This window comes from Phyllostomus discolor, chromosome 5, assembly GCF_004126475.2.
Source record: "Phyllostomus discolor isolate MPI-MPIP mPhyDis1 chromosome 5, mPhyDis1.pri.v3, whole genome shotgun sequence".
NCBI lineage: Eukaryota > Metazoa > Chordata > Mammalia > Chiroptera > Phyllostomidae > Phyllostomus > Phyllostomus discolor.
This window is the reverse complement of record NC_040907.2, coordinates 165195692-165215947: the sequence shown is the minus strand read 5'-3', so window position 1 is coordinate 165215947 and position 20256 is coordinate 165195692. Positions and strand designations below refer to the sequence as shown.

General features: G+C 59.3%; 1 protein-coding gene across 4 annotated transcripts in view; it reads left to right on the top strand.

Annotated features, from left to right (window-relative positions):
- The window catches only part of HSPA12A (heat shock protein family A (Hsp70) member 12A), a 132495-nt gene that overhangs the window by 70765 nt on the left and 41474 nt on the right, over nt 1-20256 (top strand). Inside the window, exon 1 of one of the 4 annotated variants that reach the window (XM_028513594.2) lies at nt 2879-3026. The exons of 2 other annotated variants lie outside the window; for them this stretch is intronic. In XM_028513594.2, coding sequence (XP_028369395.1) covers nt 2984-3026 — 43 coding nt within the window. In that variant the 5' untranslated portion in view covers nt 2879-2983. Of the gene's footprint in view, nt 1-2878; nt 3027-20256 lie in introns of those variants that run through there. One more of the 4 variants, XM_028513595.2, reaches the window with a different exon arrangement.

Genomic DNA, 20256 nt, shown 5'->3' with positions numbered 1-20256 from the left:
AGACATCAAACACATTTTAAGGCATTTGAAACCAGCAGTTCGTGGAGGGGGGTGGGGGCGACTGAAAGAAGTCACGGGGGAGAGATGGAGCTGGAGAGGTGGGCGGAGGCAGACCAGGCTCGCAAAGAATGGCCCAGGGAAGGGGGGTGCAGGTAGGACGGGCAACGGGTGAGGGGGGCCCTGAAGACTTGCAGGCAGTGAGGGGTGCTGGGGTCTGGACAGGATGGTGGCAGTGAGGGTGCAGATTTCCAAGGTCAACTGGGCGACACTTGACTTGGAGATTGACTGAACTTGGAGGGACAGAGAGAGAGAAGGGAGAGCCGATGCCCAGGTGTGTGGCTCCTGGACTGGTGGGTGGGGTTCCCTTTACAGAGATCCTGAGGCCAGGAGGGAGGGCAGGAGAGGATACGCTGGGCTTTGGTTGAATGGGGAGGGCCAGGAAGGCACCCTGGGAGGCTCTCAGGGGCCCTGGAGCCCTGGGGGAAGGCCCAGGCCTGGGGGTGGAGGCAGGGTTCCCTGCAGATAGACGGAAGAGCCTCCTGGTTGCCAAGCTGCCTGGGTAGCAGAGAGGGGAGCAGAAGGAGAAAAAACAAAGAGAGGCGTTAGGTGCGTAGAATACCATGGGAGCCTGGGCATGGGGGCAGTGTCCTGGGTTTGCCTGGGCTCGTGGCCGTGGACTGGGGCCCTGAAAGAGGCCTGGGTGCGAGCAGGGAGAGGAGGGGGTGAAGAGGCGCTAACCGTGGAGACAGGAGGGGCTTGGAACCCTGGCCGAGGAAGGCTGGTGCAGGGACGGCTTCTCAAGAGACTCCGGAGAGGAAGGTTGGGGCTCACTGCTGTCCAAGGTGTTGACCGTCTCACTGAAGAGTTCGGGAGAGGAGGGAGGCTTGGCACGGGGGGTTCAAGTACAAGAGGGACTCTGTTTAGGCCTCACCACCCAGGCATGTGTCCCTGCGACGCTGGTGCTCAGTGGCCAGAGCACTGGTGGCTGCCCCTGCCCTCTCATGTCCCAGTCCCGGCAGCCTCGGCCTGGCCAGCTTCGCTCGGTGGAGTTACATGAGCTGCAGTGGGCAGGCGGCTCCAGGGTTGACGCAGGGCCTGGCTCAGCAGGCCCTCTCCATCCTGGGTCTGCCCCGCCAGGCCCTCGTCACTCGGACAACTGCCCTCACCCTTCCCCTGCCTACCCCCAGCTGCCACACACTCATGGCTCTCAGGCCGTCTCCTGGATCTGCCTGGGATGGTGGGGTGTTGTCCTGGCGAGCAAGCAGCCTTGGTAGGGAGAGGGCACCCCACTCCGGGAGTGCCCCCCACCCAGGTGCCTGCACTGCCCTACACACCTGGCCATTGCCCACTGTCGAAAAGGTGTCTGTGACTGAATCATACCCAGTACTTTCTGGACTGACCTCGACCACGTGCCAGCCCCCAAGCAAAGCACGTTGCACGCATCCTCTCGTCTAACCCTCTGCAGCATGGTGATGTGGGCTCTCCTGTCACGCCCATTTCGCAGATGACGGTACCGAGGCTCAGCGACGTTTAGTAACTTGCCCTGAGGTCACCCACATTGCCCTAGACTGTACTTTTGGGATTTTTACTACAGGCAGATAGAAGACAAGATTGTCTTTTTAACTCATCACTCTACAATCACTTTCTGAGAAACTGGTCCCTGGGCTTTGCCAGCAGCCCTCGGTCCCATCCTCCCTGTCCCCCCACCCCCGCCCCCCACCCATCTAGCTGCAATAAAGCCTCCCCTAGGTGCCCCGTGGGAGCTATGGCCCATCTCAGGACATGAGGGCGGTTATGACTTGGGAGGGGACCTCAGCTTAGCCACTTACTAGCTGTGTGTGTTCTGGGGATCATTACTTATCTCCCTCTAACCTCGGTTTCCTTATCTGCAAAATGGGGACCACTGGTCCCCGTTATTAGTTATGCAGAGAAAATGAGAAGACTCTTAAGCCCTTAGCATGGTGCCAGGCACGCTGGAAGGACCCAGCAATGGTGTCGTTAGATGCTCATCACTGCCCTCATTGCCTTGTCGTAGCACAGCTGACCCAGAAGCCACCTGGTCAGGCTTAAACAGGTGCCGGTGGCCCGTGTGTGTGGCGCAGCCCCCGGACAGGGAAGATGGATCATTGGCCGCCGAAGCTCTGCATTATTAATGTCGTTATGCTCAGACTTTTACCGAGGGCTCTGGTGGGAGCCCATATATGGAAGGCTGGAGGCAGCCTCCCCTGCCAGCGCCTCGGGGCTCCCGGGTTGCCATGGAGCCCCGGAGGCGGCCCGGGCCCCGGGGGTGGACGCCCGCGGCGGTACCTAGGGCACCGCTCTGGAGCAGGTCCCCGGTCTGCGGCTAGAGAACTGGCCGCGTTGGGTCCCGCTGTTTGCGCGGGCCCTTGACCGTTCCTTTGTGACCCTTGCGTGGGAATGGGGCTGGCGGGGAGAAATAACCTGGTGGGGACCGGAGCGGGCCTCCTCAGGAGGCGCGGGGTGTGCCTGCGGTGCCTGCTGCGGGGCTTCAGCCGCCTGCGGTTCCAAAGAGCGGACGCGTAGGGGAGCCGAGGGGGCCTGAAGCCGAGCCCCACTGCTCGCGGAGCCCTGCGCCCTGCGCGCGCCTGCATTCGGCCGGCGAGCTGGGGAGTCCCGGCCGCACCGCTGGCCCTGCTGCGGCCCACTCGGCCGGAGAGCAGGGGCCGGCCTCGGTGGGACAGGCTAGGGAGGACCAGCGAGCGGATTGCACACTCTCCAGCCAGGCCCCAGGACGTGCCCCCCTCCCCACCCTTCCCACCCTTCCCACCCTTCCACGACCGAGGCACGGCCGAGCGGGGTGGGGCGGGGCGCGGGGCGGGTCCGGGAGGAGCCCGGGGAGGAGCCGGGGCTGCAGCGGCCGCAGCGTCAGACCCGGCCTGAGCGCCGCGGAGGACCGGACTGAGACCTGCACGCGCGCGGGCGCCGCGCCGGAGGCTTCTCTCGCGGGCGGGGTTGTGTGGCCATGGCGGACAAGGAGGCTGGCAGCGGCGACACTGGGCCCCGCGGTGAGTGCAGAGAGCAGGTCCTGCGGCTGCGGTGGGGCGGTCGCGGGAGGGATGAGGCGCGTTCGCCGCCCGGCGCCGAGGCGCTCTCTCGCGGGCCGCGGGAAAGTGGGAGCCCCCACCCCATGCCGCCCAATTGGTGGGACCGGGGTCAGCGCCACGGTGGGGTTGGGTGTCTAGGGGAACTGAGACTGCCCACCGGTTATGCGCTTCGCTCCCGGCAGGGGCGCGGACACTGCGGCGGGGACCGCAGCCCCCTCCTGGGCACCCTGGCGGTCCTCGCCACCAGGTGGTGCCTCCTGCGAGGCCCGCGGGGTGGTCCCGAATCTCTGGCAGCTCCTTTTGGTGACTCAGCGAGGCGGAGGTGGATGCCCCCGGGGAGTCGAACATTTGGACCTGTCCCCTCCCTCAGCCCGCGGAGATCAGGAGATCAGTCGTACTGGCCCGGAGTAGGGGGCTGCAGTTTCGGTCCGAAGTACATCCCACGCCCCTCCCCACCCTTCCTCAGGGACTCTGTGGGCTGAGGAGCGCGGCGGCGGGGCTCCGCTGCTCCCGCTTTGCCCTCTCTGCCCCGGTGGGGGTGGGGAGGAAGACAGCTCCGGATGCCCCGGAGGGACGCTCACGTTTTGCAGATATGCCAGGGCCGCTTCCTTTAACCAGGGAGCATGGTTAGGGCTCGGATCGAGGGGAGGGTAAGGAGCAAGAGGAGGAGGAGGGAGCAGCTTTTGGAGCCCCAGTCTACAAATCCCGGCTTAGCCAGCAGAGCAGACGGGCTGGCCGGGATTGTGGGTCCCAAGTGGGGAAAGTTGGGCGCTGGGAGGCGCCGCGCGAGCCCGACCTGCGGGGCTGTGGCAGGAGCAGCCGCTGGTGAGGAGAGTTGGCCCGGCGGCTTCTCCCATAGCAACAGGACAAGCCGAGACTAAGGGGAATTCATCCAGGAAAGGAGCGCCCGGCTCTGCAGGGACCGCGAAGCCGGGGAAACTGAGTCAGGTGGCAGCACAGCCACCCTCGTTGGTGTGGTCGCAGTCTGGCCCCGCGTGGTCGTGGCCCCCGGCCTTGGCTAGCTCCGGAGGCAGGGCCCCCTCCCCAGCCCATTGTTCCTGCGGATCTGGGAGGTGCCTCCCTCCACGGCAATGCAGTGGTGGGGAAGGGCGGGGGGAGGGGGAGGTCCTGACTTGGTTCCCTCCCGGGAGGAACCGTGGAGAGCCCAGGCCCGGAGCCCGGGCGGGGCGTTAACGCGCATCCCAGACCTGCCCCTCTCCCTGCCCTTCCCCAGCTGTCACATGGCAGGCAGTGTACTGGAGGCTGGCTTTGTCTGCACATCACTCAGCAACTGGATTGGTTCATTCCCCCCCCCCCACCCTTTTCCTTTAAATAGGAAAAAATAAAATAAAATCTAGATAGGGAGGGGCGTCTGAATTGCCAAGAATTGCTAAAGCTTAAGTGAGTGAGCCAGTTTCTCACCTCTCGTGCTGGGACAGATCGTGAGTGGCCGCGTCGAATGCAAGGCCGGCTGCAGGGTTCGTCCGTCAGAGGCGTGAGCAGGGACGTGGACCCGCACACACCCCTTTGTCTTGTGAAGTTGGTTCAGCACCACCATTGTACACGCATGTGCACACACACACACACACACGGGGCACTCGCCGCCTGGTTGCCCTTAAGGCTGGGAGAGCCCACCATCCAGGATGGGGAACCACACCGGGTGTGCTGGGCCACCCGCCACTGCTCGCCGGCCTCTCTGTTCTAGAGAGTTTCTTCATTTCCAGTGAGCACAGTTCAAGGCAGGCTGTGCGAACTGCCGGCACGTGGACTTGGGGCAGAGGGCAGGCTCTGTCTGGCAGCTCACTGCTTCTCTTTAGGCAACCACCCCCTCATCTGTGAAATGGGAGACATTCAGGGTATCTCATAGGAGCAGGGCCTGCTCCCCCACTATTCTGTGAACGCGTCTATTTCTAAGGCTTCCTCACTGCACATTCTGGGCTGGACAAGTGGACATGCGATCTTTAATTTTTCTAAGGCCTCACAGCAGACCTGTTACCGGCATTCCCCTTTTACTGGGTGGGGAATCTAAACATGGGTTGCATGCCCTGTCCAAGGTCACACATCTAGGAAGCATCGATTCAGACCCAGGCCATCTGATTCCAGCGCTTCGGCCCTTCGTCACCGTCCTGTATGACCCCGCGGCCCCTGTGGCCAGTGATTGTCATTCTATCAGGGACATGAAAATGGTGGCTCTTCTGGGATTATTTCAAGGAAGCTCTTAGTGCGGAGGGAAACGTGCCACAGGTATCGAACTGTGCTAGGACGTGTGAGCGGTGGGAGCCCTGAGTACCGGGGTGTGCCCGAAAGGCTGGCCATAATACTGTCCCTGGCAGATCAAGTGAGGGTGGGGCGGGGAGTGGCCGGAGGCGCCCACCAAACAAGGACGGCGGGATGTCTGTGGTGGCAGGAGCTGCGGCATCTGTACAAGGCCTTTCGTCACTATTCCCTTTGTTTTGTGTACGCTTGTACATTTCCTTCATAGAATGTTATTACTCGTTCATTTACAATGTCAGGAGGGCCACCCTTTTCATCTCTGGAGCTCTGACCAGCAGAGGCTGGAACGACCTTCATTCCTGCCCCCACCGAGACCTGGGTTGGCTGACACAGAGCGCCATGGAAGGATGAGATGCAGTGGGGGCGGGGCGGGCGATGCATGGTTCGGCCTGGGCTGGCTTCTAAGGTGGCGAGAGTCAGAGCTGGGTGTGGGCAGGGCTAGGTGTGGGCAGTGGAAACCCAGCAATCTGCTCCAGAGCCAGAGTAGGGCGGGGGACAGGAGGCAGGGAGGGGCTTTGCCTGAGTTGGGGGCACCTCTGTAAGCATGGTTTGCACTTTGGAGTTGGGATTCTTACCATCCTGGCCGTTAACCATAGTACAACTAAGCATTCATGCTGAAGTCTGAGAACAGTGAATAATTACTCATTTAGCCCTGACCGCATTTGTTAATGAATGACTGACTCTATGAGGGGGGCCTGTTACCCCATTTCACCGAGAAAAAAGCTGCCAGGCCAGCATGGCACAACCGGAAATGGGCTGAATGAGGGGTAGGAAGCGGCCAGGCCTGCCCTGGCACGTGTCCGGCACGCTGCAGGCCCTCAGAGCGCTTGACTGGACGTCCGAATGAATGGGTACACGACTGGCAGAGAATGCAGCTGCCCGACTCCCCCGAGGTCACCAAACCACAGGTGGAAGTGGGTGGGCGCTGGATGCGGCTCCCACACCGGCCGGGAAGACGTCAGAGTGATGCTCTGGGCATCACCGGTTGGGGCTCTGGCCAGGGGACCCAGTCCGTGTCCAGACCTGCCTGTGCAGCGGTGTCCCCTGCCCCTGGGGTCCTGTGTAGCCCCTGTACCTCCTTCCCACACAGGGACTTGTGTTTCCCAGAGCCCCGTGATCTCCTTCAGCCCTCATGTAGTTCCCCCTTTCTGTAGTAAACTCCTACTCATCCTTCAAAACCCAGTTTAGGTATCACTTCCCCGGGAAGCCTTCTTGAACTCCTCCATCTGGGAGAGATCCCGCCGGTGCAGTTCCAGAGCTGTCGGTACTGGCTGTTGTTGATAGTCCCAGCCAGTGTTCACCGAGGGCCCGATGTTTCAGTTCCGTATGCGTAAACCCCACTGACTCCTTCAACAAGCCCAGGAGGGAGTTATTAGCCCATCTTGCTGATGAAGCAGTTGAGGCCTTGAGAAATTTGGTAACTTGCCCAACCAAAGAATCAAATCACCCAGCCAGTGAATGCTTGAGTTGGCATGTGAATCAATCATGGAGCGTGAAAGCTTCTGCCCTTTCTCTCAATGTCTTTGCTCCCAACCAGGGCAGGGACTGTGTCTTTCATGGCCATACTCTTCGTAAGGGCACTTAGCAGGTGCTCAGTAAACATGCCACTGTGTGTTGACTATCAGTCAGCAAGCCACGAGGGAACACAGCAGTGGGGAATGACATCCACATCCTGCCCACTCCACAGTGGAGTGGTGCTTCTAGAAGCCTGGACGCTCAGAGAAGTGGGAGGCAGTGGGGGGGGGGGTGCAGGGTGGGGGGTCAGTCATCCTGGAAGAGATTCGTCTTTGATTCCAGCAAGGCTTTGAGTGATGACTCAATCTTATGGGGGCGAAACGCTCTCTCGTGGCATAAACAGGCCTGTTTGGCAAGGGAAAAAGCTTCTTTCTTATCACTGTGCATAGTTTGAATGGCAGGGAGAAACCAGGGCCTTAATGAATGAACAGCATGTGGCAGGGAGTGAGCGCCTCCCACCCTCAGGCTGGTGGGGTCTGGGCACAGCCGGGAGAGCCAAGCGAGTCAAGGACTGACCAGGAAGGGCTGCTGTGGGTTGGCTGGGTGGGGAAGGAGAAGGTTCTAGTGGGATTTCACAGGGGCAGTCAGCTTGGATTCCAATGCTGGCTTTACCACCTACACCCATGGGATTCTGGGAAAGTTATCCGTCCCCCCCACACCTCAGTTTCCTCAGCTGTAAAGTGGGGATAATCATAGCGCCCATTACAGAGGGGATTTGATTTACTCCCATAACGCCTGCTAAGTGCTGAGTATACTTCCCAGCTGATTTGCTGTTACCTGCTGCTGTTGTTCACTGTTATGGATCCAGTGGACACAGGTGGGGCAGTTGTTGTCAGTGGCTGCGTTTCATCCAGGAGACTCACAGGGGAGAAGGGCTGGGCTGCGATCCCACAGCTGGGAAGGGCCAGTTCTCAGTCTGAGCCTCAGGCCATGTGGCCTCTTGTCCTGCAGGCCCAGAACTCTGGAGGAGAGCTGGGTGTCCCAGACTGCTGGCCCCACTGACTCCCAGTTGGCCCTTGGCCAAGGTGCTGAGGTCCTGCCGGGTTTCCTGGCTGGGGCTCCAGTGGGGTTCAAGGTCTCTTTGCATCCCTGGACTCTATCCAGGGCCTTTGGCCTGTTACCCTCAGATGGACTCCCAGTCCACCATCAGACAGGCTCTGCCCAGTGTGCTGAGACCCCAGATCCGGAGCTTTGTCCATGCCGCTCTGCCCTCTGGCGGGACCACCCCTCTGCTTCCATCCTGGACCAGGGCCAGGCAGGTGTAAGGTGAGGTGGGGCTGAAGGCTGCTCCACAGCACCCCCTGCTGGGGGAGCCCTGGGCTGCAGCGTATGGGCCTTAGTTTAGTCCCCTTGTTGTTAGGGTGGCACATGCATCCTGGTTTGCTGGGATGGTTGTGGCCTATTCCTCTTGTCCCAGTGAAATTACTAACAGTGACTCCCTCTATCTGCTAAGTATGCCAGTTGGGAAGATAAATGAGGTGGTCGCGCTACTTATCTCTGTCCTCTCCTCAGCCATCGAGCCTCTTATGGGATGAGGAAGGCAGCAGGGGGTGTGGTTGAACCCGGGCTGTGGGCTCAGACACTTCTGGGTTCACATGTGTTTAACCTCTGGGTGTAACACTGCCTCGCCTCATTTCTCCTGCCGTGAACCAGGATGGTCAGTAATCCTGCTCCATTAGGGGATGGTGAGAGTGAAGTGTGGGAACGTGTGTCAAGCACGAGCCGCGAGCCTGGCACGCAGAGGGCGCCCAGTTAGTGGCTGTGATTTGGGAGAGGTGGGGTTACACGTGGGATCTGGAGTCAGACTCCCCGGGTGCAACTCCGGGCTGTGCCGTTTACTTGCTCTGTGGCCCCGACAATTTACTTTGCCTCTTCAAGGCCCAGTACCCTCATCCATAAACTGTGGATTATTATTTTTTTAATGTAAGCCATATATTTTTTAAGATTTTATTTATTTATTTTTAGAGGGGGAAGGGAGGGAGAAAGAGAGAGAGAGAGAAACATCAATGTGTGGTTGCTGGGGGTCATGGCCTGCAACCCAGGCATGTACCCTGACTGGGAATTGAACCTGCGCCACTTTGGTTCGCAGCCCAAGCTCAATCCACTGAGCTACGCCAGCCAGGCCTCTAAACTGTGGATTATAATAGTCTTCTTCACATGTTTTTTGTGTGTGTGTGAGGATTAAATGATTTTATACAAGGAAAGCACTTAGAATAGGACGGGCCACCCTGAATTAATGTTAGCTGTTATTGTTTTAATGAATAAAGTCTGAGGCTACAATTTTCCAGCGAATGAGTTTCCTACTGCCATCATAAAAATTACCACAATTTCAGCAGCAGAACACAACACAAATTTATTATCGTATATCCTTCTGGAGGCTGGCATTAAGTCCATAATGGGTCTAAGTGAGCTAAATCCAAGGTGTTGGCCGAGTTGTGTTTCTTCTGGAAACTCACGTTTCCCAGCTTCTGGGCGCCCCCACATCCCTTGGCTCGTGGCTCCATCTTCCATCTTCAGGGCTCATCACTGCAACCGCGGCTTCCCTCGTCGTTTCTCTCTAACTCCGCCCTCCCTGCCCCCCTCTTGTAAGGGCTGTCACGTGAGGTCCTCTTATGAAGCCCTCCCAGATCATCAGAATTAGCTCCGCATCTCAAGATCCTTACTTTAATCAGACCTGCAAAATCCCCTTTGTCATGTAAAATATCATATTTCCAGGTTCCAGGAATTAAGACCTGGGCATATTGGGGGACCGCTATTCAGCCTATTACAGCCCGAAAGATCTGGGTGCTGCCTAGATTTAGGAGGTTAGTTACAGAGCCTGCAGTCTCTCCCAGAATGTTGCAAATTGGTCTTCCTCCATGTTTTACCCCTGTTGGGTTCCTCTTAAACCTGCTTCATGACACCTTTCCCGAGTTTGTTGGCCAGCCCTTGACTTTTCTTCAATCCTGGCAGGGTCCTTGGAGACACTGCCACTTTCAGGGTGGCTCGGTCCCTTCTCAGGAGCCTATGGAATCGCTAAAACCTGAGTAAAAGGTTTATTGGCTCCCAAGTGGGAAATACTGTTTGATTTTTTAAAAAATTAGTGAAATGGCCCTGGCTGGCGTAGCTCAGTGGATTGAGCACAGGCTGCGAACCAAAGTATCGCAGGTTTGATTCCCTGTCAGGGCACATGCCTGGGTTGCAGGCCATGACCCCCAGCAACCGCACATTGATGTTTCTCTCTCTCTTTCTCCCTCCCTTCCCGCTCTAAAAAGAAATGAATAAAAAATCTTTAAAAAAATTAGTGAAATGTCTACAAATTGTCACATTGTATTTGCTTTCGCTATGTAGCCAACCATCTCAGGATTTAATGGCTCAAGATGGTGGCAGTCGTATTTGCTCATGATTCTCTGAGCAGGGCTCTGCCGGGCGGTTCTTCTGCCGATCTTGCCTGAGGTCCCTCGAGTCACCGCAGTCCCCTGATGCTGGGCTGGACCGGAGAGCCCAGGTAGCCTTGCCCCGGGCTCTGGGCTCGGTGCTGGCTGTCGGGGTGGGGGTGGGTTTCCTTCCCCACGTGGTCCTTTGTCCTCGAGGAGGCTAGCTGGGGCCTCTGTATGTGCCGCCCCGGAGCAGCAGGAGGGGGAGAGGGGGAGCTGCAAGGCCTCTTGACACTTTCCCGAGAACCCGTATCATATCGCTTCTGCTGCCTCCTTGTGGACACATGGAAGTTGTGTCGACTCGCTGGCAAACTTCTTCAGCATGTTCATCCTTCGATAGGTCGGGACACGCTCCCCATGATTCACGTGCATTAGGTGAGGAAGTGAGAAAGGAGCTGAAAGTATGTAGACCCACCTTCCCCTTCGAGCTCTTCGAGGAAACCGGGAGGGCAGGTGAAGGAGCTGAAGGCGTTGTCCCTGTGAGGAAACCGGGCGCCCGTGACACCCTGGGTGGGGCTCCCAGTTTTCATCAGGATGGTCCCTGTGAGAAGCGAGGCCCCTCATCTCAGAGCAGGACCACCCACTGACAACTCCGTCACGGTGGCTTTGGGTCCAGGGGCCGGGCGGGGCTTTCTGTGCGGGGACATTACTAGAGCCACCACCGTTTTGGGAAGGGCTCAGGTGACCAGCTTCTGTAGCTGTCGAGTGATACGCACCCACACTGTTTTCCCCGTGAATCCTGTGATTTTTAGTGTGCGCTTTTGCAGAACGTGAGGACTTTTAGGGAAACATACCACACTGTGGCGGACACACTTCGTTTCCAGCTGCTGTAGGGACGGTGTCCATTTAAAATTATTCGCGCTGTTCCCGAGTGGGGCCTCAGGCGCCAGCCGCCGGGAAGGGCCTCTGGTCACTCACCGGATCTGCACCTCATGTCCGAGCGCATCAGCTGAACTTTTGGGACTGTTCCACTTCCCAGACGTTCATGTTTTGGGGGTTCGTGTTGCCGACCACCTCCCAGTTTTGCCGTCAGACACGCCCCCTTAGCCCGCAGAATCCCAGGGGGAAGCGGGTTTTGCAGAAGAGGCGCCCTGCTCTGCTGCTCTGTGTTTCCTGGGGATCAGGCCCCGGGGCTGCTGGTTCCTCTGCGGCTGGGAGCAGCCGTTCCTGCCCCCAGACCCCCGGTTCCCGTTTGGGGCCCAGACGACCGAGCGGTTGGGCCAGCCTCCCTGTCTCCCAGGTGTCCACGGGCTCAAGGTTGAATGCCTCCGGGCACTTCCTTCCTGTCTCGCCCCGTTCTCATGGTCCTTGGGGGCCTCCTCTGCCGGCTGGGACAGGAAACCGGTCACGGCACGAGCGGCAGGAGCCCCTCCGCAGAGTGGAGGTGCAAATTGTCCGGGAAACAGGCTCGCAGTGGTACCTACAGCCTGACGGGGCCCGCGCTGCGGAGGGTCTAGGCAGGGCCCGCCCCCTCACTGCACAGATGGGCGGTGGGGGTCAGGGAGGGAAGGAGACTGCCCCCAGGCCCCTGGCCAAGCCAGGGTGGGAGTCCAGGTCCGCGTGCTTCCCAGCCGAACCCAAAAAGGGCCTCAGCATCCTGCTCACCGCAGCACTCCAGCCGGCCCCTCCGAATCGGCCAGAGGTGGCCTGTGCTTCCAAGCCTCCATGCCATTAGTGAATTAATGACTTGTCCCTCACACTTTAAAAGAGTGTTTGAAGAAGTAACACTTAACTCAGAGGAATGAGGAGCCAAAGCGGACTGCTGTGAATGAGAGAACCCTTAATGGCAGACGCAGGCCCAGCCTGCTTGCATTTTCCTTCAAGTGACTGTGGTGCCTGCTCACCTTCTGAGCTCTGGCCCTTGGCAGATGCTTGTTTTTAAAAAAGCCTGGCCCTGGCTGGCGTAGCTCAGTGGATTGAATGCAGGCTGCGAACCAGGCATCGCAGGTTCGATTCCCAGTCAGGGCACATGCCTAGGTTTCAGGCCATGGCCCCCAGCAACTGCACATTGATGTTTCTCTCTCTCTCTCTCTCTCCCCCCTTCCCTCTCTAAAAATAAATAAATAAAATCTTAAAAAAAAAAGCTTGAAGCAGAACTTTTGGTCGCAGATAACCAAACCTTTTCTAGCTGCAGGAAGCCAAAAGGAGGTTTTATTGTGAGGCCCCTGGGTGGCTCCCGACACTTGGGCGTGCTGCCAGGTCTGGGAGGGAGAGCCTGGGAGCCTGGGGTGCTCTCTGCCCCACCCACCCATCTCTTATTCCTGCTCAAGAGGCCCCAGAAGAGGGGCGCTGAGGCTCCCCAGCCAGCAGCCCAGGTGAGCGTCAGACAGGTGCGAGAGGCTGCTGCAGACCACGCAGCCCGGCCAAGTCTTCACAGGACTGTAGCCGCAGGCACTGACTCGGGGGAGAAAAGCCCAAACTGCTGAGTTCTGTGCAAACAACTGGTTGTTGTGTTAAGCCACTCAATATTGGAGTTAATTTCTTTTTTCCTTAAAGCAGTGGATTATCGATACAGTCCTATTTCAATTTCTTTAATGAGTTGAATATACTGTGTGATCGAGAATGAAAATGTTGCAGTGTCTGCCTTTGGCAGAATAAACACTTGCCAACACTGTGTCAGGCCCCCAGTCTGCGGGGTCCCACTGCCTGGCGAATGGAAGCACAGTGGAACCTCGAAGTGGTGGAGATCTGAGGGAGGAGTTGCCATGAGGATTGGACCTTTATCGGCCCTGAGCACTTAGTGTGACTTCCTGGGACCTCACTGAGCAGAGTGAGAAATGGTGGAGGCTGTGGGGGGAAGGTGGGGGCTCTCGGTGTTCCGTGAGCCAGTGTGATGAAGAAGCAGAACCCCACAAAGTGGCAGGGACCTCAAGTGCTCATGGTGACTCCGTGGCAGGACAGGGCTGTGCTGCCTCCCAGGGCGAGCTCTCAGACCTTGCCTGCCTGGTTGGGATCCTGGCCGGGGAGGCCAAGGACAGGCACGTTGGGGTGCAGCACCCAGCCTGGGCCTGCTGGTTTCAGGGGCACCCTTCTGGGGCTGGAGAAGCAGGTACTGTCTGCCTTAGGGCGCCAAGCTTTGGGGGGGGGCACTCATGAGGGGAGTGGTGAGCAGAGGTGCCGCAGACCCAGCCAAGACTGCTGGGTGTGCACATGTGTGCATGCACGTGTGTGTGTGCACGTGTGTACAGAGAGGGAGAGGAAGCAACAGGGATGCAGGCAAGGGAGGGACCCAGGACAGACAAAGGGAGGGAGACATTGAGAGATGCTAGACACTCCGGGTCAGTCTTCCCTGGAGGTTCAGACACGGGCCACAGGGACCTGGCTGGTTTCTGACACTGACTCTGCCCCAGCGTTGCCTGCAGCCCTTGGCCCCTCCCTGAACACCCCTGGTGAGATCCCCGAGTGCTTCGTGCTGGGGGCTGGCCCGAGTGTCTCAGGAAGGAAGACGAGGCAGCAGGATGGGGTTGATCAAGCAGCAGTAGGAATGTCGGCGTGTACTTTGTTCTACTTGTTTTTTGCATCTCAGCCTTGGGTGTTGAATGAAAAACAGACTTTCTTATCAAGTGGTATCTGAAACGGGCGTGCGTTCCTGTGCGGAGATAAGACCGCCCCTCAAACCTGTAGCGTGCGGCCTGCATGGTGGAGGGTGGGGCCACTTTCCGGTGAAACTTCAGCGATGAGGCCAAACTAAGCTGCAAACCCCAAACTCGATGGTGAGGTGGTGGGACAGCCCAGCTCCTCCTGCGACTCCCAGAGGAGGAGTCCGGGCTTCCGTGTCCCCAGATAGCAGCCCCTCAGCTCCTCCTGCCAGCACAGCCCCTCCCTCACCCCACCTGTCCCCACCTCGTGCACACCAGCCATCTCTCCCTCAGAGAGACCTGGTAAGTCGGCTTCCACCTGCAAACACACTTACCGCTCTCGGCCCACCTCCCCCGAACCCTTTGGGCCGGAGACCGTTGGGGCCCTGTGGTCAGCACTGCCAGCCCTGGGCTTGTTCCTGCTTTAGGCAGCTGAGCACCCGGGCTCTGACCCGATGGGCGTGATTACAGGTGAGGGCAGCACCAGCCGGTTGAAAGGTTGGAGCCCGGCGATGCAGCCAGGTCCACAGGCCCAGGGCGAGGCCTGGCACGCAAGCAGAGCAGCCCCCACCTCAGGCAGGGGACGTTTGGGAACACTTTGGGGGTGCTGAGTGCTGAAGCCAGAAGGCACACCCCAAAAGTGTATAGCTCCTCTTTTGGGCCTGGAGGAAGCTGAGAACACAGGGCATTTTGAGACCCCCTTCCAGGTGGGTCCCTGAGGTGCGCTCCGTCTGGGAGGCAGCGTGGTATTGTGGGACACACTCAAATCCTGGGTTCGAGTCTCAGCTCCATGGCGTGCTCACAGTGCGGCCCTGGGCAGGCCTGGAAACCTCCCTGAGCTTCTGTCTCCTCATCTATGGGGTGGAGCTAAGAAGTAAAGCCCATGGCGTCATTGGGGAGACTTGCTGGTCAGAGACTCGGCCCCCAAAGGGGGGCAGCCGCGAGATCACCAGGGGGCCAGGGGCGGGGGCCCGAGTGCAGGAACCAGGAGGATACGAGGACCTCAGGCAGGAGCCCAGCTGTGGCCAGGCAGCAGGGCACCCTGTGAGGCCGCGGGAGGGGATGGGGGAAAGCCAGCCCCACGCCTGCTCCGGCACCCAGCCCAGCATCGCCCTCTGCCTGCACGCCGCCCAGAGCGAGACTGGCTAAAAACAAAGGTCACTGTGGTTCTCATGACAGAAGCGTCACACGTTCCTCGTGGAAAAGACACTCCAAAGGGAGACGGCAGGGAACAGCCAGGACCCCGCACCCAGAGGCAGCCCCTGCGAACCTCGGGGCTCAGCCTTCCGGACTCGCCGGGCCTGAAAAGACAAAGCTGATGGACCGGCTTTCATAACACCCACCGCTGAGGGGGAGGGGTTTCATCTTCCTTTCAGAGACAGGTACACAGAGGCTCAAGCAGTTATGATTTATGGGTGCTGAACATGCTGGTTTCTGAGCCCGAACTATGTCTTCTTCAAAAGTCCTTGCCCTGGAACGCTCTCTCACATACCGTGCCCCCCCCCCCCCATGCTATGGGAAAGCCACTCCAAGACCCCTTGATGCCCTGATGGCAGACCTCCAGCGAGCAGGATGGGTTGGGCGCCCCCCGGTGCAGGGCTCTGCGCGGGCAGGTGGGGACTTGGAAACGGCCTCGGCCGGCCCCTCCTGGAGCTCAGAGCTGGGGCTGCCTGAGGCGCCTCTGTTGGGGCCCTCCCGGCTGCGGTGGCCCAGCAGAGCCCCGCTAGACCCTGGACACGGGGGACCCCAGATACTGGGGCGTGGCCAGGGGGCCTCAGCTGGGCATCGGGCAAAATGGCAGGCGGGCCTGCAAGCACCAGGCCTTCCCTTTGGCGCTGCCTTAGTTGTGGGAGCAGCCGGCGTCTAAGGAGCAGGGCCTCCGGTCCCGTCTGGAACGTTCGCCCACTGCACGCAGGAGGCCTCCTTACAGCTGCCTCGGCGGTCTCCCCCGCCTCCAGGAGCCGTCAGGTCCCTCCCTCCTCACAGGTGCAGCTTTGCTTCCCTCCAGCAGGTTCACCGCCTGCGTCCCATGCCCCGCGGAGGGAGAGCCGGGCCAGGGTTCTGCTAGGGCGAGGCAGTGGCTTGCTGGTGGGTGTGGCGGGATGAGTGGGTGGGAGGGGGAGTGTGGGGTGCACAGGGTGGCAAGCTGGGGGCCTGTGGACAAATACTTGCCCACCCGTTTGAATCCGTCGCCTATAATTAAAGGGAATGAAGGAGTTCACATCGAAGTCTGGATTCCCAGCTCCTGAGCCCAAGAACCGTTGCCCCTACAACAGGGCGGGTGGGGACTCCAGTTTGCACAGCCTCTGTCGCCCCACCATCTCGGCCTTGGCTTTTCTCTCCTAACCGTACCGTTGTTTTCCTTGGAACAGATAAACGTGGGACACCAAAGGGAACCCTTGCTTTGTGCACCTTCCTGACCCCTGTAGTAGGGGTCACCAGAGGGTGACCTTTGGGGGCAGGCAGAACACGGGTTTGGGAGTCGGACTTGGGTTCAAATTAGCCAGCTTCAAGGGAGGGTATTTCTGTAGAACAGGGTGACGGTGCAGGGTGGGAGGTGAACTGAAGGGGTGGGTGCCCGCAGAGCCGTGCCTGGGACGTGACACCCACGCCCCGGATCACAGGAGCCCTTCTTAGGAGTGGTAAGTGACCAGCTCGGTGGGTTTCTGGACACGTGTGGTAGGCTGGATCATGGCCCTGCAAAGACACCCATGTCCCACTGCCCCGAAACGTTCTCAGCATGGTGGCTTGCACGGCAGAGGGGACTTGGCAGATGTGATTGCGTTCAGGGTCTTGAGATGGGGAGGTGACCCCGGACTGTCTGGGTGGACCCAGTGTAATCCCGAGGTCCTCGTAGGTGAAAGAGGGAGGCAGGAGCGTCAGAGTCAGACAGAGACCGACCGGAGGGTGCCGTGCAGCTGGCGTCCAAGGTGCAGGAAGGTGACGCGCACTGGGCAGCTCAGGTGGCCTCTGGACGCTGGAGAAGGCACGGAAGCGGGTTTTCCAAACCTGGCGCCTCCAGAAGGAACACGACCCTGCCGACGCCTTGGTTTTAGGCCACTTGGGGCTTCTGACTTCCAGGACTGTGTAAAAAATGTGTCCGGTTTTAAGTCACTAATGGAGTGTTACTAAGTTTGTAATACTTTGTTGCAGCAGCGTAGGAAGCTGACACGCTGTGATCACCACACCAGGCGAGAGATAATGGGGCATTTTCGTCACTCCAGAAAGTTCCCTCGTGCCCCTTCCCAGTCTGTATGTACCCACCCCAAGTGGTAACCATTGCTCTGACCTCTTTAACCTTCCCTGGATGTGCCTTGAACTTCACACAGGTGGAGTCATAGAGTGTTAACTCTTTCACGTCCAGGGTCTTTTACTCGACACAGGGCTTTCGAGGTTCATTCACATTGTGGGGTGTGTTGGTATTTTGTCCGCTTGCTGTTGCTGAGTAAGCATTTCATTTACGTCTGTACCACATTTTGTTTACCCGTTCTCCTGCCGATGGTTTCGGGTTGTTTCCAGTTTTTGGTGATTGTGAAAAAAAGCTGCTAGAATGTTCTGGAACAAATATTTGTGTGGACACGTACACTTATTTCTCTTGGGCGGAATCCTAGTTGCTGGGCCACAGTGGAAGGGGCCGTGAAGCGCAAGCCCGACAGAGCCTGGTCGGCCTCGAGGATTGCAGGCTCCTGGCCGCCCCGCCCGCCCGCAGTGGTTTCTGGGGCGCGCACATGATGGAGGGGGCCTTCTCCGGCCCAGGGTGGCCCTCGGGTGGAGGTGCAGGTGGGCGCTCCGGTCTCAGAGCAGCAGGCTCCTCTCCTTGGGCACCTACTCTGCGCCCAGCTCTGTCCCGGAGTTCCTCATAGGCCTTCCCTGAGGTCTCCACGCAGCCCCGCGGCAGGGAGCAGTCGTAGCTCCTCCTGCAGCTGTGGAAACAGGCCCGCACAGAGCTGTGTGGGGCGGAACCGGGTGACCCCCACCCCCCGGAGCCCAGCGAACTGTGGGTCCTCAGTCCCATCCCCCACCCCTGGAAGAGTGGCTCAGGCTGTGCCTGCTTGGACGGCGGCCGTGAGGGTCAGCTCCCCCCCCCCCGGGGAAGGACAGGGGCCTCATCTCCCTGCAGACTAGTGCAGGGGACAGGCCTAGGGGATGGCAGATGGCCTCCCAGATGGCAGAGGACGCAGCCCAGCTGGTGCGGTGCCGTGGTGAGGGGCTGGTGGAGCTGCCGGAGGGAGTCGTTAGAGGGTTAGGTCTGACGCGGAGGGCAGTAGAGGACCACAGGGGGTGCTCAAGGCCGGGAGTAACCCGATGAAGTGGGCGGTTGTGGCCTCATCTGGGCGGCGCAGCCTGCAGTGCAAGGCCCTCTGGGAAGCCCTCCATACCGCCCTGCCTTTGCTCACACTGTTCCTCTGCCCGCTGTTCCTGCACCGTCTTGTTTGCTGGGCAGGCTGGCTCTTCAAGGGGCCAGTCAAGCGTCCCTGCCCTGGGGGGCCCCCCCGCTTCCAGTGGCACTTACCACTGTGGGTAGCAGAGTGTGGAATAGAATTTTACAGTGTTCTTAATTACAGTGTTTAAATTGACACGACTTAATTGACGCCACTTGCTCTGTTTTGGCCTGAGAACTCTGTCGGATTCTCGAGAATTAAGCACACATGTGGCGTGTGTCTACTAGACACGGCTAATGGCAGCCCGATGGGGGTGGGGCGGAGGGGGCGCAGCCAGGTACACGGGGTGTGGGGGAACTGCTCACATGGGCCCCAGCCCTTCCCGCTGGTGAGCTTTCCAGGTAATGCCGAAGTCAGTGTCCTCCTTCCCACCACATGGCTTGCCTCCCAGAAGCCTTCTTGGTCACCGACCCAGAAGGTCTCCAGAGTTGTGCGCACACCACAACTCTGACCCTAGGACCTTCCTAGATCTGTGGGGGGGGGGGGGAGAGGGAGAGAGGGAGACAGGGGCAAGGGCAGGGAGAACGGGCCCGTGCAGGCGTCCCTGTGACCGGCTCCCACTTCCCCTGTCTGCGGCATTCCTGCGGACACCTCCCAGAGGTCACCCCCGGGAGGGCAGGTCACCGTCCGCCCGCGCTCTTGACATTCCAGGCTCCGTGGGGGTGGGCCTGAGGGAGTCAGGCCGGCCACTCTGCCTCGGGAGCCTTCTGCTCCGCAGAGGAGATGGCCACTGATTAACTGAGTTCCAGACGGAGCCGTTAACGACGACAAGGAGTCACAGAAATGGTCCCCGCACAGGTTGGGATTAATGAGGCGGGCGGGCCTGCAGGCTGGAAGGGGCGGGCCTGTGGGACGGCAGTGATGGAGAGCCACACGCAGACCACCTGGGCGGAAGGATGCCCCAGACATCTTTCCCAAGTCCCAGCTTGGCCAGCTGGCCATCCGTGGGTGGTGGTGAGGGCGCCACGCCCCATGCCCTGGACCTGGGCTCTTGCCCACTCTGGCACTGCAGGGGCTGCAGCAGGGGTCCTAGAGCCGAGTGTCCTGAAGCCCACGCAGGGACAGCACCCGTGCGTGCACCAGGGTGCGGGGCACCCGAGACAAGCCTGGATATTGTGATAGCCAGGCCTCCCCGGGGTCCCTAAACACAGAATGTGTGTTATATCCCGGGATTCGTATAGTGTGTTAAGTAGGGGCTGGGGGCTCTGCTGGGCTCATCACACCACTTGGCCATGGGTGGCCCAGGGGACACTCGGGGGACCCTGCGGGTCCCCGGGCTTGGAGTTTCCACCCTAGCTCTGTGGAGGAGCTTGAGGAAGTAAACCACATTCCTCAGAAAGCCCATTTGTGTTTCTTGGGAAAAGACTTGGAGCAAATTTGTTCCCCAGGGGAATTGTTTGTTGATTTTCTTTCTTTCTTTGTCTCTCTCTCTTTACGGGGCTGGAAGTAGACACTGTGTATTTTAGCTCATTTCAGGGGTAGTCACTCTTCAAATTTTGCCAGACGGACTTAGCAAAATCTCAAGTTAATATTCTAACCTTGTTTACGAATGCTTTCTTTGTAAGAGTGTCAGTCCATCACTGAAGGTTTTGCATAAAAACAGTAAGAACGTGGGATTTTGGACTTAAGAAGTCTTAAAGCGTCTCTGCAAGGATTGTCCTTCCTGCTGGCATGGCAGTCTTGGCCCAGCACGAGAGGGGCGTCCCGTATGTAGGTGCCAGGGCCCCTGCACCGAGAGGGCATCGGGCTCCCAGGGGTGGCCAGCCCCCTGGGCAGTCAGCCCCCCCCAGGTGTCACCCCGAGGCAGCTCTGCTCCGGGCTGCGGCGGATGGTCCGCACTGGGTCTCCCTGCGGGCTGTTCGAGCCTCTTGTGGCATTTGCCTTAGCTCTCCGTCGCTCTTCTGGGAGCAGCACTTTCTCAGGCAGGTTCCCAGACACCCCCTGCCCCAGGACCCCTGCCCCAGGA